The 14,570-nt window shown below is 47.1% G+C and overlaps 6 protein-coding genes across 6 annotated transcripts; 2 read left to right on the top strand and 4 right to left on the bottom strand.

Moving 5' to 3' along the window:
• Nucleotides 1–251: 251 nt before the first annotated feature.
• GL218_08147 (Protein IMPACT like protein) lies at nt 252–1,094 on the bottom strand (the record flags this gene model as incomplete). Its single annotated transcript, XM_033584939.1, has 1 exon — nt 252–1,094. One exon carries the CDS (start codon nt 1,092–1,094, stop codon nt 252–254), a length of 843 nt encoding a protein of 280 aa, XP_033440987.1.
• Nucleotides 1,095–1,869: 775 nt separating this feature from the next.
• GL218_08146 (Serine/threonine-protein phosphatase T) lies at nt 1,870–3,641 on the top strand (the record flags this gene model as incomplete). The annotated part of the gene is made up of 7 exons (XM_033584938.1): nt 1,870–2,019; nt 2,083–2,163; nt 2,231–2,666; nt 2,717–2,960; nt 3,017–3,378; nt 3,429–3,553; nt 3,606–3,641. 7 exons carry the CDS (start codon nt 1,870–1,872, stop codon nt 3,639–3,641), a joined length of 1,434 nt encoding a protein of 477 aa, XP_033440988.1.
• A 237-nt stretch (nt 3,642–3,878) lies between these two features.
• On the bottom strand, nt 3,879–4,322 carry GL218_08145 (uncharacterized protein; the record flags this gene model as incomplete). The annotated part of the gene is made up of 1 exon (XM_033584937.1): nt 3,879–4,322. One exon carries the CDS (start codon nt 4,320–4,322, stop codon nt 3,879–3,881), a length of 444 nt encoding a protein of 147 aa, XP_033440936.1.
• Nucleotides 4,323–4,955: 633 nt separating this feature from the next.
• Nucleotides 4,956–6,615, top strand: GL218_08144 (Transcription elongation factor spt4; the record flags this gene model as incomplete). The annotated part of the gene is made up of 3 exons (XM_033584936.1): nt 4,956–6,161; nt 6,262–6,509; nt 6,585–6,615. 3 exons carry the CDS (start codon nt 4,956–4,958, stop codon nt 6,613–6,615), a joined length of 1,485 nt encoding a protein of 494 aa, XP_033440937.1.
• Nucleotides 6,616–7,340: 725 nt separating this feature from the next.
• On the bottom strand, nt 7,341–9,227 carry GL218_08143 (uncharacterized protein; the record flags this gene model as incomplete). The annotated part of the gene is made up of 1 exon (XM_033584935.1): nt 7,341–9,227. The coding sequence occupies one exon, from the start codon at nt 9,225–9,227 to the stop codon at nt 7,341–7,343; it is 1,887 nt and encodes a 628-aa protein (XP_033440985.1).
• Nucleotides 9,228–10,229: 1,002 nt separating this feature from the next.
• GL218_08142 (Vacuolar cation-chloride cotransporter 1) lies at nt 10,230–14,177 on the bottom strand (the record flags this gene model as incomplete). The annotated part of the gene is made up of 4 exons (XM_033584934.1): nt 10,230–11,842; nt 11,898–12,903; nt 12,958–13,940; nt 14,000–14,177. The coding sequence occupies 4 exons, from the start codon at nt 14,175–14,177 to the stop codon at nt 10,230–10,232; spliced, it is 3,780 nt and encodes a 1,259-aa protein (XP_033440986.1).
• Nucleotides 14,178–14,570: the final 393 nt, after the last annotated feature.

The raw sequence follows: 14,570 nt of genomic DNA, 5'->3' as shown, positions 1-14,570 counted from the left end.
CGTTGAACCGCGACAGAATCTACGAGATGGGTGTTTAATCCTTGTGAAGTTGAGAAGTGTTTACATTCTTAGAGAATGATAGACTGATAGTAGGCATTAAGCCTCCAGATGTTGAGCGCAAAGAAACCCCTCGGTCATAACAAACATCTAAGAATAAGAATGCGTGGAGAACCGAGGCATGTGTTCGTTTAAGCCACAGTGTGATAAGATGTTTACTTGGCACCGTCACGTGTATCTTTAACTCTTAACTCTTAACCCTTTCCCGGTCCCTTCTTTTTGTTCGGGTTTTCAGAAACTAGACCAGCTTTGACAAACGCATCTCTAGCTGTTTGGTTAATTAGGGCAAACCGGCGAGGTCCAAGTTTATGCCCCCCGTACCATCGGGTAACGATTACCATCACGTTCCAAAGGTCCATCAACTGCATAAGGTGCAAGACCCGGCTGCCAGCGGCAGTCTCGCCGTCATCGTCACAATCTTGAAATGTAGTGCCATTTGGACCCTTTATGCGCCACGCTGTGATATTGTGCGTGGCAGTCCGGACTTTCTTGTCAGTAGAAAGAAGATGCTGGACAAATGCCTCAGCTTCCTCAGTTGACGAGACCTTGGCGCACCGGGCGACAAAAGTCGACTTCAACTCAACAAATGCATCTGACATAATCCAAGGAGGTTCTCGCACGCTGATCTGCTTGGAATCTGCTGCAGATTTAGCGGAGGGTTGAGGATCTGCGTCATCTTCGTTGGAAGTATCCTCGTGTTGGGGGTCCTCTGGAATCTCGGACTCGAGAAGCCGAGTTAATTCCTCGATTGCATCGAAGAGGCAGACAGTCCCTGGTTGGTAAACCGTGCTCACTGCCTGACAGAACAGAGATAATTCCCGGGCTGCATCGCCACGCTTTCCGTGCTCGCCAGTACTATTAGTACCTAGAACAACTGGAGGCACTGCGGGATAGGTAGGGGGAAATTCGATACGAAGAGAGGATGATTCTCCGGGTGGTGATAAAACATACACATTGGCTTCGCTCGACGGTGCCAAGCAATCTTCGCCATATATCGAATTGATGGCCTCAACCTCATCCTGAAGCTCTTCAGACATGGCGCGCCCTTTTTCGCCAGTAAGCTCATGAGGAATTCATAAAAAATACAAGAGTAAAGAGTTGATCGTCGAGGTACCTAAACTATGAATAAACGCTAAAGCCTCGCACTGTAGACTTTCAAAGACTTTTACGGACAATAGTACCTAACCTAAGATGGTAAACTATTATGAATGAATGTTGTATGAATAGGACTTCGGAGGGGGTTGCTTTTTGGGAAGAATGTGTGTCAATGAATTAAAGAAGTAATATTATGTAACTAAGAAGATAAACGTTACTCATCTTTTGAGTGCAGATGCCTTTAAATACACCCTGCCGTGAAGGAAGTGTTAGTATAGTATAACGATAAGGAGGTACCTAATGCAAGGAACGGAGTATCTGATAAAGAAAGCTTCCACAACTAATCCGTACAGGTATCTATGTATCCGTAAGAGGTATCCACTCATTAATTCTCGAGGTCTCTAGAATCGAGAATCCCAGAACCCAACCCCACGCCGTTTCGCCCCTCCAAATTCCCATGTTGTAAGCTCCGAGTTCCGACCAACATCTTTTCTTCAGAAGCGCCGAACTCGAAGCTGCCTCAAGCACACATACAACATAAAAATTTAGGTGTCAGCGCTATTAAGTCTAGTTATCGTTAATATCCTCGGATTTAAAACTTCGGATATTATTGATTATTGTATCCTCTCTATTTTCTTACCCTTACTTGTGAATTTATCCATCTTATTCGGCTTTCCGTTTGCAGCCTTCTTTCGCCGTCCCAATAAGTCGTGAAGGATGGCCTCTGCAATAGAGCAGGCAACGGCCTACAAGAATGATGGTAACAAAGCTTTTGCGGCTCACGATTGGCCTAAAGCAATTGACCTCTATACTAAAGCTATCGAGTTGAACGATAAGGAGCCGACATATTTCACGAATAGGGCACAAGTTTGTAGTATCCTATTCGAAGCCTTAAAACGCTCGCGTGACTGACCTTACTCCCAATCCTAGGCACATATCAAGTCAGAATCTTATGGTTATGCCATAGCTGATGCTACCAAAGCTATTGAAATTAACCCCAAGTTTGTAAAAGTATAGCTATTACTATTCAAATACTAGTTGGTCACTTCTTGTTAAGTGCTAACCCGGCTTAAAATAGGCCTATTTCCGCCGTGCTGTGGCCTCCGCTGCTATCCTAAAACCTAAGGATGCCGCACGAGATTTCAAGAAATGTGTCGAGCTCGATCCAGCGAACAAGGATGCCAAGCTGAAGCTTGCCGAGTGCCAAAAGATCGTACGGCAGCTGAACTTTTATGCCGCCATCGACGTGGGAGACGAGCCCTCTGCGGCAGAGGGTCTCGATATTGCATCCATGGCCGTCGAATCAGACTACGACGGTGTAGAGCTCAAGGATGAGATGACCCAGGAGTTTATTGACGACATGATCGAGAGATTCAAGAATGGGAAGAAGATACACAAAAAATATGTTTACCAAATCGTAATTGCGGTAAAGAATATTGTATACAACGAAGCCACTATGGTAGAGATGAAGATTCCGGATGATGTCAAGCTCACTGTCTGTGGTGACACACATGGTCAGTTTAAGAGTCCAAGGTGTGATGAACCGAAACTAATTTTGCTATAGGACAATACTACGACCTAATGGAACTCTTTAGGCTGAATGGTCGTCCGTCTGAAAAGCACTGGTACTTGTTCAACGGAGATTTCGTAGACCGGGGTTCTTGGTCGACAGAAATCGCCCTGTTATTATATGCCTATAAGTGGTTACGTCCCAGCGGCATGTTCCTGAACAGAGGCAATCACGAAACCGACGATATGAACAAGGTTTATGGATTCGAAGGAGAGTGCAAAGCTAAGTACAATGAAAGGTATGTCGACGACTGTTTTATTTTTAAGCCACTCGCATATTCTAATCGGGTTCTAGGGTATTTAAGCTGTTCTCCGAAAGCTTTTCTGCACTACCGTTGGCAACGCTCATCGGATCTAAGTATCTCGTCTTGCACGGTGGCCTATTTTCAGACGATAACGTCACTCTGGATGATATCCGAAAGGTCAATAGGCATGCTCAGAGGCAACCAGGTCAAGCTGGCTTGATGATGGAAATGCTCTGGACGGATCCTCAAACAGCCCCTGGACGAGGCCCTAGCAAACGAGGAGTGGGTATGCAATTCGGACCGGACGTGACAAAGAGGTTCTGCGAGAAGAACGGTCTAGACGCTATCATTCGAAGTCATGAAGTCCGTATGGATGGTTACGAAGAGGAGCACGATGGAAAGTGCATCACCGGTAAGTTATCTCCCGAGTTGGTCAATTCCTATATGCTAACTAGTTCCAAGTCTTCTCGGCACCGAAATATTGTGACCAGACAGAGAACAGGGGCGCCTACATCAACATTGGCCCCGACTATAAGTTAAACTTCAACCAATTTGATGCTGTTCCCCATCCTCCGATTCGACCGATGGTAAGCTGCTATGCTAGGTACGAGGTGAATACATTAAGCTAACTCTTCTTAGGCGTATGCGAATAATTCTCTTATGTCGGGGATGTAAGAGGCATTTTAGTTTTGATGTTTCCAAGCGGCGATGTTGCATTGAATGGTGGCATAACGTGGCATCTTTGCATATATAGCACTTGATCGTCAGGGAAGCAATGGCGTTGCGGGGACAAAGAGAGGAAACAGGATATACCATTAGGGCGGTACCAATAGAAATATGGTTTGAGATTATTTTGTTTCTCGGCGTGTTGGTAATGGTTATGGTTGACAAGGTGGTTTCGTCCGTCAAGTTTCAGCCAGTCCATAGCTCATCCTCCCCATCTCTTCCCACCAAGGCACCAAGCCAGTCAGAGCACCCTCGTATCCGAAGTGATGAGTGAAGACCGTCCTGATAAGAGCCTTGCCAGGCTGTAATGGCTGCGGAGAATGCTGCTAAGTCATCCCGCGGAACTCTTAACCAACAATCCTTCCCTTCCACCTTGAGAATATCTAGAGGCATTCCAAGACCTGTGGTGCCTAGGAATTGCTTCAGGGCAGATGTACACTTAGACCGCACTTGAAGGACATCTAATACACCTGGATCGGCCGAGGCACTGAAAAGCTCAAGATGTACGTAGGAATAGCGCGGTGTTTTGATAGTAACCGTAGCTAGCTCGTGTGACTTTTTGATCCCGGCTACACTCTGCGTGCTAGCCATTGGTGCATCAGTCATTGATGTATCAGGTTGTTCAGTCATTATGGCCTTTATTATCGGGATATAATGCTCTTGTCTTTGATGTAATATTTATTTGTAGGCTAGTCCTACATGTGGTTAGGGTAGCTTTTTTGAATGATGCATTTTGGAATCGCAAAATACTAAAATGCATTCTTTGATGGATATGTACCTAGGTACACTCGGATAATTGAATGCACTTTCCAGATCAGTAGGTACCAAAGTACTAGGCTTAACCTAAAATATTCAAATGGCGAGAGGTAACTAACATTTTGTGATCATTCCTAACCTTTCTGCCTTTGATTGCTTTTGATTTTGTTGGAAGATGTCAATAATTTGTACCTTCTTGTAGTAAATATAGTGTAGAAGTACTTATGTGCACTTGCTGCTTGGACCACTTAGTTTAGTAGTGAATTGCAATTGCCTAATGGTGCACAAGCTGCCCCACCACAGTATCAAATGGCAGGTGCAAAGATCACCTTGCCCCACATGGATGAATTTTTTTTCAACATACATAGATCGGATAATTGAATTCTCTTTTTCATTTATCCGAACTTACCCCGCTACATCCTCTTGTTTCTAACCGAGTTGCACCAAACCGAAATTCATCAAACCGGAAAGAAATTCATTTAACCGCTCTGCCACCCTGTTGCTACAATGAACCGAGTGCAGCAGGCTAAGAACAAAGGGGCTCGAGCTCGCCTAGCGCGACAAAGAGCTAACCCTCCAGCTCATGCAGCCCCTGCAGCCCCTGCAGTCCCTGCAACACCTGCAGCTTCTGCTAACGAGGCTCCTGGTAACGAAATTCTTAGTGACGAAGCCACTTCTAGCAATTCAGTTCCTAACAACAACAACACTGGGATCAACAACAACGTTCCCGAACAAGCTGCTCCTATTCTAGAACCTTTCAATCAGCAGGCTGCTGCTAATCAGGGTGTTGACAACCAGGACTTTGTCAATCAGGACTTTGTTGATCAGGACTTTGTCGATCAAGGTGGTGCTCCCAACCAGGACATTCCCATTCCCGATCAAGTTCCCGATCAAGATCCTGCCGAAGAGCATTTTCATCAACTCCCTCCTGGTCACGTTCATGCCTCGGTTCCCGTAGGTTATTTTCGTACTCAGATATTCGAGGATTTTGCGTACAACCCTCATGTGTATGCTCCTTACATTATTCGTCTCGGCTTCCAAGGTATTCCCGCGTTTATCGACAACCTGATCCGTGGAGGAACTGTTCCTCTATACCTCGTCGCCTTACGTCCCGTCGCCGATCAGGACCTTGATCAGGTGCCCGATTTAGTACCCGATTTCCCACTCTATTCCGACGGGGGTTCGAGCGACTTTTTTGACGCCGCGATCCCGTACAGCGAGGACTTATCTGAAGAGGTAGAGGAGTACGAGGAGTACGAAGACGAAGCGGAAAGCGAAGAGGCAGGTCAATACGTTGATCTACACTATTATTTTGAAGAGCACGAGCACGAGGAGGAGGATTCTGACGAGAACGATCCTAACGACGACGAAGAGGACGACGACTCTGAAGAGGATTGTGATCAGGACGAGTCTGAAGATCAGGGCGACGACGATCAAAAAGATCCCGACCAAGACGGTTCCAATCAAGGTTCTAACCAAGAGGGCTCGGGCCACCAGGGTTCTAACTACGAAGGCTTTGATTCAAAGGGCTCTGACCACAAAGACTCCGACCACCAGGCCTCTGGAAATCAAAGTCCTGACAACAACAATTTATCTTCCCCTAACACCACTGCCAAGATGGCTTCTCAGAACTTGCTCGGCATGGTTATTGCACCTAACCAGTGGCGATACGCCCGCGCGTGCATGGTGTGCTCTATCATCATGACTCAATCGGTACGTATTCTTCATGTCGCATTCCCCTTCCTTCTAGCCCCATCTATCTTAATATATCTCATCAATTTCAAATCAATGCTAACCTAGATAAATCCAATAGCATTTCCGCGCGGACGGTTGTCCCAACTGTCCGTTCCTTGACCTGAAGGGATCGCCTGAGGCCATTGAGGCCTGCACCTCGAGCCAGTTCGAGGGCACTGCCGCCTACTTCCAACCCCGCCGTTCCTGGGTTGCGCGCTGGCAGCGCGTCGACACCTTCGTCCCCGGTACCTATGCCATCAAGGTAAACGGTTCTCTACCGGAGGACATCAAGCAAGCCATAGAGGACCAAGGCAATACCCATATTCCGTAAGTAATTCACCTTCTCGCCTCGCTTGATAGTAACAAGGACAAGTGCTAACATACTTTTTCTTCTTTGCGTAGCCGCGATGGAAGCGCCCTTGAAATCGACTAGACGGCGAAGGAGGGCCTTTCAAACTGGGGCAAGCGTGCTGCCAAGCCCGCAGAACAACAGCCTGTTCAGGGCCAGGGCAAGATGGATGCCCAGAAGACGGGACAGCAGAACCGTTAGGAAGAGGACCACCGTACCCACCAGCAGCATGAAGATCACTAGGAGCAGGTCTAGCAAGCTCGAGAGAAGGTGGTGGATTAGCATTTCTCAATGCGCGACACGGTTACGAGAGGTTGTTTTTAGATACCAGTTGTTTTTTACTCCCGAATAGGTTGAGTTAATTCTCCCAGGCTTTGCGTTAGGAAAAGGAATCCAAAAAAAGGTGGACACGGAAAACTACTCATGACTATTGCATCTGGCGTTTTGTTTGTGTGTGCAGGCTCGACGTACAAAGCCTAGGTTTAGGCCTACGTTTACTCCATAGGACATATTCCTATGATGATGACTGTCTTAGCCACTTGGCCCTTACCATCGGAGCTTTTGCATTGCGTTGCGTCGCATCACGTTGTGTGCCGTCGTCCATGTTTTTCGTGTTTTCCAGCTGCTATTAGACTACCTAGGCTAGGTTAGGTTAGGTACTTTCACAAGTTAATGCCTCTTTATTTAGAGAGCTGCTTGATAATTCATAAGCCCGTTTCCTTTATACATGATATGCCTACCTAACTTGACTTAACTATACCTAGGTAACTTAAGCCGACCTGACCTGACCTGACCTAACTAGATGTCTTTTAGATAAACCCCCTCCTCCTCATCTGCGCCGCCTCCGGCTCGTCCGCAAAGTACGACGACGTAACTGTATCAGCCCTTTGGCGGTCCTTCTCCTGATCCTTCTCCTTCTCCTTCTCCTTCTCCTGCCTCTGCCCCTGCTCCGCTATATCCATCCCCATCCCCATCCCCGTTCCCGTCTTCGTCTTCGTCTCATCAGGGTACGCATAGCAATCGATTATATCCTCGATCTCCCTATACAGCAAGGTATCCCTACAGCGATAAACATTGCTCGGCCGGCGCTGCTGGAGGGCGCGGTCGCCGGCGCCGGTGCTCTGGATGCGGGCGATGAGCGGGGGCGGGTACAGGTCCTGCACTATTTCCATGTCGGGATCCGAGTACGGGGACAGCGGCTCGTCGCTGTCGCTCGAGGTGGAATGCATGTCCGTCGTCCAGGATTTGTCGCTGGGGGCCTTGGTATGTGGGGAAAGGGGTTCTGCTTCTGCTTCTGCTGATACGTCTTCTTGCTTCCCGTACGTGCGACTACCGTCTCCCCTGCTAAATCGAATGCCTGCGGACCGGGGACTGGTTCCGAAAATCCCCTCGTGAAGAGGGGAAAACGGGCCGGCGTCTTGGATTCTGGGACTGGTGCGTTGCTTGTTGTATGGTGAGAAAGTACTCCAGGCCGACTCGTCGGATTGGTTCCCGCTCTCCTTCTCGCTGCTATTACTACTATCTTCATCCTCATCGTCGTCGTCGTCATCGTCATCATCGTCAACATCATTATCATTACTAGCCTTCCTCTGCGCTTCGACGATATCTCGCCTCTTCCCCCGCGGCGCCGGGAGTAGCTTAAAGCCCCCGGCGCTAGACCGCTTGTCGAGGCCGGTGGGTCGTCTGCGGATGGTCTGGGCTTGGGTGTGCTCGATGTTGGTAGTGGTAACAGAGCCGGTGAGAGCTTGGAGCGTTTCGAGATGGGCGTCCTGGATGACGGGCGGATATGGGCCGAAGAATGCGCTTTCTCGGGGGAATAGGGCCTCGCGGCATCTATTGCAGAGGTTGTCCTCTTTCTCTTGCGCCGTGATAAGAACGGCGTGGCAGCCGCGCCAGGGACATGTTTGTGCTGAGGGTGAAATCGGTGAAGAGTTTAGGATGAGGCCGGGTGCGTGCTCGCTGGTAAGAGAGGCGTCGTATATCGTCGTCCTGGGCTCGCGGTCCGGTAGATTGGTTATCTCGATATCAGCCGCAGTTCTCTTCCCCCCGAGCATCGAACCCCGTGAGCCACGCCTCTTGGAAGGGTGACTAGAGGCTGATATCTTCCTTGGCGGCGGATGTCCTCGTTTCTCGGGCCCCTCGCTATACCGGATGATAGGGCCTCGATCTAAGGCACCTGCGTTGTATGTTCGTATTGCCCCAACGCCAGGCAATACTGGAGAGACCAGGACCGGGTCCGTAGTAGTGTTCCCCCGGGATGGTACCCAGTCGCCAAATGGTTTGCCCGTCTTAGTAGTGAACGTCGGGGACACGGAGCTCATCCTATTGCTCCTCGGGCTCGTCGACGAATAACTGAAATTAGGCACGGGGCTCTGCGACGGCCCATTGTGATCGCTCCTCTTCCGTATCCAGCCGAGCCGCGCGGCGTACTCTTCATCGGATACCATCTCCTGGGTACGCTTGTCGACACGCGGCCGGTCGGGGTGATGTGTGCCTTTGTAGTTGGCCATCCAATCCTGTCGCTCCTCCTTTTCTTGCGCTGACGTCTTCTTCCCTTTCTCCTCATGATGCTTATGTCGAAAACTCCCTAAGACCCTTGAAAGAAAACTCCCGCTGCTATGGCGTCTCAGGCTGGTGGTGAAGCTACTTTTACGGGCCGAGCCCGCGCTTCGGTGGCGACGATTTTCGTGTACCATCTGCTCCTTGTTTCGTGATCGTTTTAGTAACAGGTATCTTCCTCTGGATTTACCTTGGTTGGTAGGATTGATATGAGGTAGTTAGTATAAAAATGAAATATTAAATATTAAATATTAAGTATTAGAATATATTATAAAAAGTCGCTATGCTGTAAGTAAATGAATAATATGTTATGCGTTCATTAATACCGAATCATGGCGTCAATAACGAGTGATATAGATAGGCGAGTGAGTAGTGAAAAGTCAAAACAGTTTTAGAGTCAAGCGGGCGACACGCCGCAGGAATAGACTTCAAGTCATTAATGACGGCGCGGTTTTGTTTGGTAAAAAGATGGGATGAGTGAATTGGCGTTTCTTTGATTAGGTAGGGTCGGATGTATGACTCCTTTCTTTCGTCACAAACAGGTAGACTATTAAGGGGTTATGATTGTTAGCATTGTGAACCATAAGGATGTCATAATAAAGCATTGTGCTTTGTCACTCAGGTTTCCTTAACTAACGCATTGTATTTACACCAAAGGAATGATTGCCTATAATATAGATACTGAATAGAAAGGTTGTATTGATGTCGTCAGAGGGTTAGGTGAATCGATTATACTCTATGTAACGTAGAGCTAGCTTACCTCTTAACATCCGACCTTTAGCTAGTACGTTACTTGTATTTCGTTACTTATATTTCGTATGTGGCGTGTACCATATTCGATCTAGATCGAGGATAGACTGACTAATAGCTTAACTGTAACGCAAAATACGTCCGTAATATGTATGTCAGTTCTAAACCATCTAAGTGAATATTAGTAACTATTCTTATAAAATTTCCTTTTGTCAAACCCACCACTACGTCATCTAACAAAGGCAGCAACTATTAACTGTTAATATACGCCAAGTATAAGAGTCAGGAGCAAGGCCCTCGTTATATAATATTTTGGTAGTAAATAAAAATATTCTAGTAGTTGAGCGATTCCTACTAGTTAAATTGACCCTCCTCCAGATGGTGCTATATTATAGACTGACCGTCACAGTCATATTATTACTCAAAACTAGGAGGATAGGTGGAAGCTCGTGGCAGAGTACCTCGATATCGGTCAAATATCTTAGGCTGGCCTCTTCGCTCTTGCATGTCCCTTCCTCGGGAATCGGGAGGGTTGTAAGTAGCACCGCCGTATCGCTACTATTCTGACGCATCAGCTCGTTAAGAATTAGATGTTGAGCGCGACTGGGCAAATCGTTGAATGAAAGGGGTAGATTCTGCGTCGAGTAAGATGAGCGAGTATCCTCGTCTGACAAGCTACTCGAACGGTGAGATTTTAGTAACTCCGGTATATTTAATTGCGCATCTGATAGCCCCCCATTTCGTGACACCGAGTTTCTTCTAGATCTCAATAGTGGCTCAGACACGCCATATTCAGGTTCCGCAAATGTAAGCCGAGGCCCATGGTCTTCTTCAGCCTCAACCGTCGTCTCTGGGACGGGTCTGCTAGAGAACGGACCAGCTGAGGCGTTTCTTGATAGTATAGGTCGTCTAACTCTGGTTGGTATTGTCTGCTCTCCTTCAGAGAACGTGATCCTCGGTCCTGAATCGTCAACCAAGACAGTAGTTTCTGGTGTTGGGTTACTAGTGAACCTACTTGCTGATGAATGACGTGACAGAGCGGGTCTAGACGGTGCCTTTGGTATAATAGGGGATGTTTCGCTTGGTACTGCTGTAGTGCCGAGACGACTTGCCAAGCTTTGCGTTTGCCCGGTGTTAGATGATACTGGTGTTGAAATCGACCCTGTCACGGGAGCCATCGTGCCATACCCAGACGAGGTGGCTGCAGTCTGCTGTTCCAAATGCCGATCTTTGGTTTGCTCTAAACTCATTGGTGGTGCTCCCCTTTGCATAATATCCCCATGGCTTTTCCTCCGACCTGCAAATGTTAAAAAGCTAGGTCTCCGCGACGAAGCTAAGTCTTCCATAACGCCAACTCTCGCCGGGTCAGTAACGTCGTTGAAGTCGGCGTCTGATGACGCGATGGATTCGCCGTCATCGTCGCTAAAGTCGGGCGTATTGGTATCTGTTCGAACACCAAATCCGGAAGAGCTCAGCTGGTGAGTGTGGATGCCGAAGTTGACGCCCAATTTTGAAATGGCAGAAACGGTCGGTTTCTTAGATCTTTCTAGTATCTCATTAACGTCAAGACCCCTTGGTAAACTATGATAGCCATCGGATTTAGACACTGAACTGCCTCTACGTCTAGTAGCACTCAACATTTGCTCTAAGGATGCGAGTTCTTGAGATCGAGACATTTCGTGAGCTTCTGTCCTCAACTTCTGAAGCTCTTGCCACCACTCGTCGTCTTTCAGCAACTTGTTTACGATGCGCCCATATCCAGAGCCAGATCCAATTCCTTTACCATTAACAATAGTCTCGTAGCTCTCCAACTGTCCCGAAGCAAGCCAAAATACTTGGATTGTAGCGTCGATTCGCAACTTTTCCAACAGCGCCTTTAATCTAGCCTGTTCTTCTTTGACTTCGCTCTCGTACTCAACGAATACCAAGACTCGGAGCTGAAATGCTCTTTTCCATGCTGGAACGCTTTGTAGAATATAACCAAGTTGAAGAATCAACGTATCTGCGTTTACCCAATCAGCCTACAGCTTTTAAGTTTTATGCGTAGGGGAACATACATGTATCAAAATTAGTTGTCCAAATACTTTTGTCGCCGTCGGTGATCTCAGCCGACATTTGAATTGGCCAAAGGTCGATATATCTTTTAGTGTTGTTTCCATCATGGCGCGGAGTCTCCAAGGTTTGAAACCCTTTGCCAATAGCAACATTTAGACGGTGGCGGAGTGCAAGATCTTCAAGAATCGTTAAATAACTTTCAGGAGACATCATGTCCTCCGTGCGCATAGCATCGGTTGGGAGAAACCCATCTAGTAGACGGGAAGATGTATCACCGCGTCGGCGCCTCAAAGATTTACCATCGGTCTTTGTTTCTAATTTCGGTCGGGTGGGCGTGCTTGGGACTTCTAGTATCCCTCCAAGCGGTCGAGACTTTCGTAAATCATCCATGTTATAAAACCCGAGGATAGCTATATTAGGTCTCATGCCGCCTAAGCCAGCTGAGAGTATCAAATTCCGCACTCCCCATACGATCGATGGTGACATCGTTAACTGGACGAACGCCTTGATTCTCGAGAATTCCGATATATACCGAGCCCATGCCGATTGTTGCAGCTTTGCCTCGTGTATACCAGAATTGAAATCATCCGTCACGATAACATGTCCTAATATGTACAAAGATCCTTTCTTCAAAGAGTTGCAGAACTGAACGAGCCGCGTATGATGCCGTGGATCATTGATTAGAAGTATTATCTGAGGTCTCCAGAATTTAATGTGTTCTGGTTTAAGTCGTAGGAGATACTTTCGCACCTGATGATAGATTAAATTCTGAGATACGTCACCCCAATGCTTCGGCGGGCTCATAAAATGAATGACGAGGAAGAGAAAGACGAGAACGCAGATAGCAGCAGCAGCGTACGTTTCATCTATGAAGAACATGGAAGCAGCGGATATAATACTTCCTACAAAGGCAGTGTGCCAGCTGAAAAACTTAAATGCAGGACGGAAATTGGGAGCTGATCCTATCTTTAGCAAGAAACATGCTAGATTCATGACGAAGAACGTCATCTATACCGAGTATCAGTTCTATAGACTAGTCTAGTAGCTCATGGGGATACTTACCTGGTAGCTCATGGATATAAAAGTCGCAATTTGATTTAAGTCGGCGAATAGCGAAACTTGCGCAATGATATATGTGACAAGTATTGCAAGTATAGGATCATCACGTTTATTCCCCTTTCCAAAGATGGATATTCCTGGAAGGAGTTTATCTCGACCAAGGGCCTGAAGAAGTTTAGAACTGCCAATAATTCCCATCAAAGCTGAGAAGAAGGTTGTTGCACACTCGCCGGCGAGAATAAGTGGCGGCCATATACTTGCTGTAGAGATAATATTGGTATCTCGGAGAAATGAAGGGTGGGTAATGCTTGAAGCTATCGACAGAATAACGATCAGATAGATGACGAACGTCGCAGCCATGGCCCACAATGTTCCTTTTGGGATTGCTTTACTTGGATTTCGAAGGTCCCCCGACATCGAAGCTCCTGCAAAAATACCGGATGTAGCACTGAAGAGGATACCGAATAGTTCCCTGAATGTCTCTACACCTCGATACTTAGGGCCACCGGCGTGCGGAAAGAGATTGGAACGCATCGTAGCTAGGCTTAACCCAGTGAATTCAATTCCAATATCATCGTCCTTGAATGGACTCTTCACGATAGTCGAGATTGGGATACTTGTGATGGCCAAGGTTAATATGACAATGAGGCCGCTACTTGCTTGGACGAAGAGAGCACGTCCAGCAAGACTCAAACCCGTACAGACAACGAGAGCGGCAGTCTGCATACCATAGCTTTCCCAGTAGCCATGCGGTATTAGAGGTCCTAGATTGAGTTTTAAGCAATCTATGAGACCAACGATATTAAGCGAGGTGTTCACGACTTGGGCAAGATAGAACAAGATACCAATCGAGCCGCCGAACTCAGGACCAAGGGACCTTGAAATTAAGTAGTAAGCACCACCTCCCTTAACCTCCCCATTGGACGCTATAGCAGAAAGGGAGAGCGTAGTGATAAAATCGACAATGTATGCTATAACAAGTAAACCTGCGTAAATGTTCGTATGTAAGGTGCCGAACCGTCACGCAAGTGCTAGTAGGACCTACCTAGCATTCCAACCAATCCAATCCGACCCATGATAGAACCGAAACGAAGGAACATCAAAATACTGATAATATTTAAAACCACGGGGATAAAGACTCCAGCAACGACTCCAAGCTTGACCTTCTTGTTGGACGGCGCTGGGCCGGAGCCCTTGTTATCTCCTCGGGATTCCGGAGGCATATTGTATTGTATTGTATTGTATTAACGGGTCTTACGAATTCTTACTGTTATTATAAAATATCGTAGCAGTATGGCGACTAGCCTTATCGTTGTGAGAGGCTACTAACTCTCGCGGCAAGCAGGCATATTAGAGTATCACTAACAACGTTGATTAGTTTTGATGTGGTGTAAATGTATTATCCTATAATAACCCCGCTCGAAGTTAAGCTTGGAGGATTGTCGAAATCAGATGTCATAAGAGACGAAAACAAATATCAGACGAATAGCTAAACTGGTTATAGTCTAGTCATATTCCCCACAACACGTTTCTCGAATTGAATCAAGTTTGGTCCAATGACGTCTGGCAGCTGATCCTAAACGAGACATACAGTCTGGAGTGGTTGGATATAATGA

This window comes from Daldinia childiae, assembly GCF_008694065.1.
Source record: "Daldinia childiae strain JS-1345 chromosome Unknown Scaffold11, whole genome shotgun sequence".
Lineage (NCBI taxonomy): Eukaryota > Fungi > Ascomycota > Sordariomycetes > Xylariales > Hypoxylaceae > Daldinia > Daldinia childiae.
The sequence above is the reverse complement of the archived record's forward strand: the minus strand, read 5'-3'. Positions and strand labels throughout refer to the sequence as shown.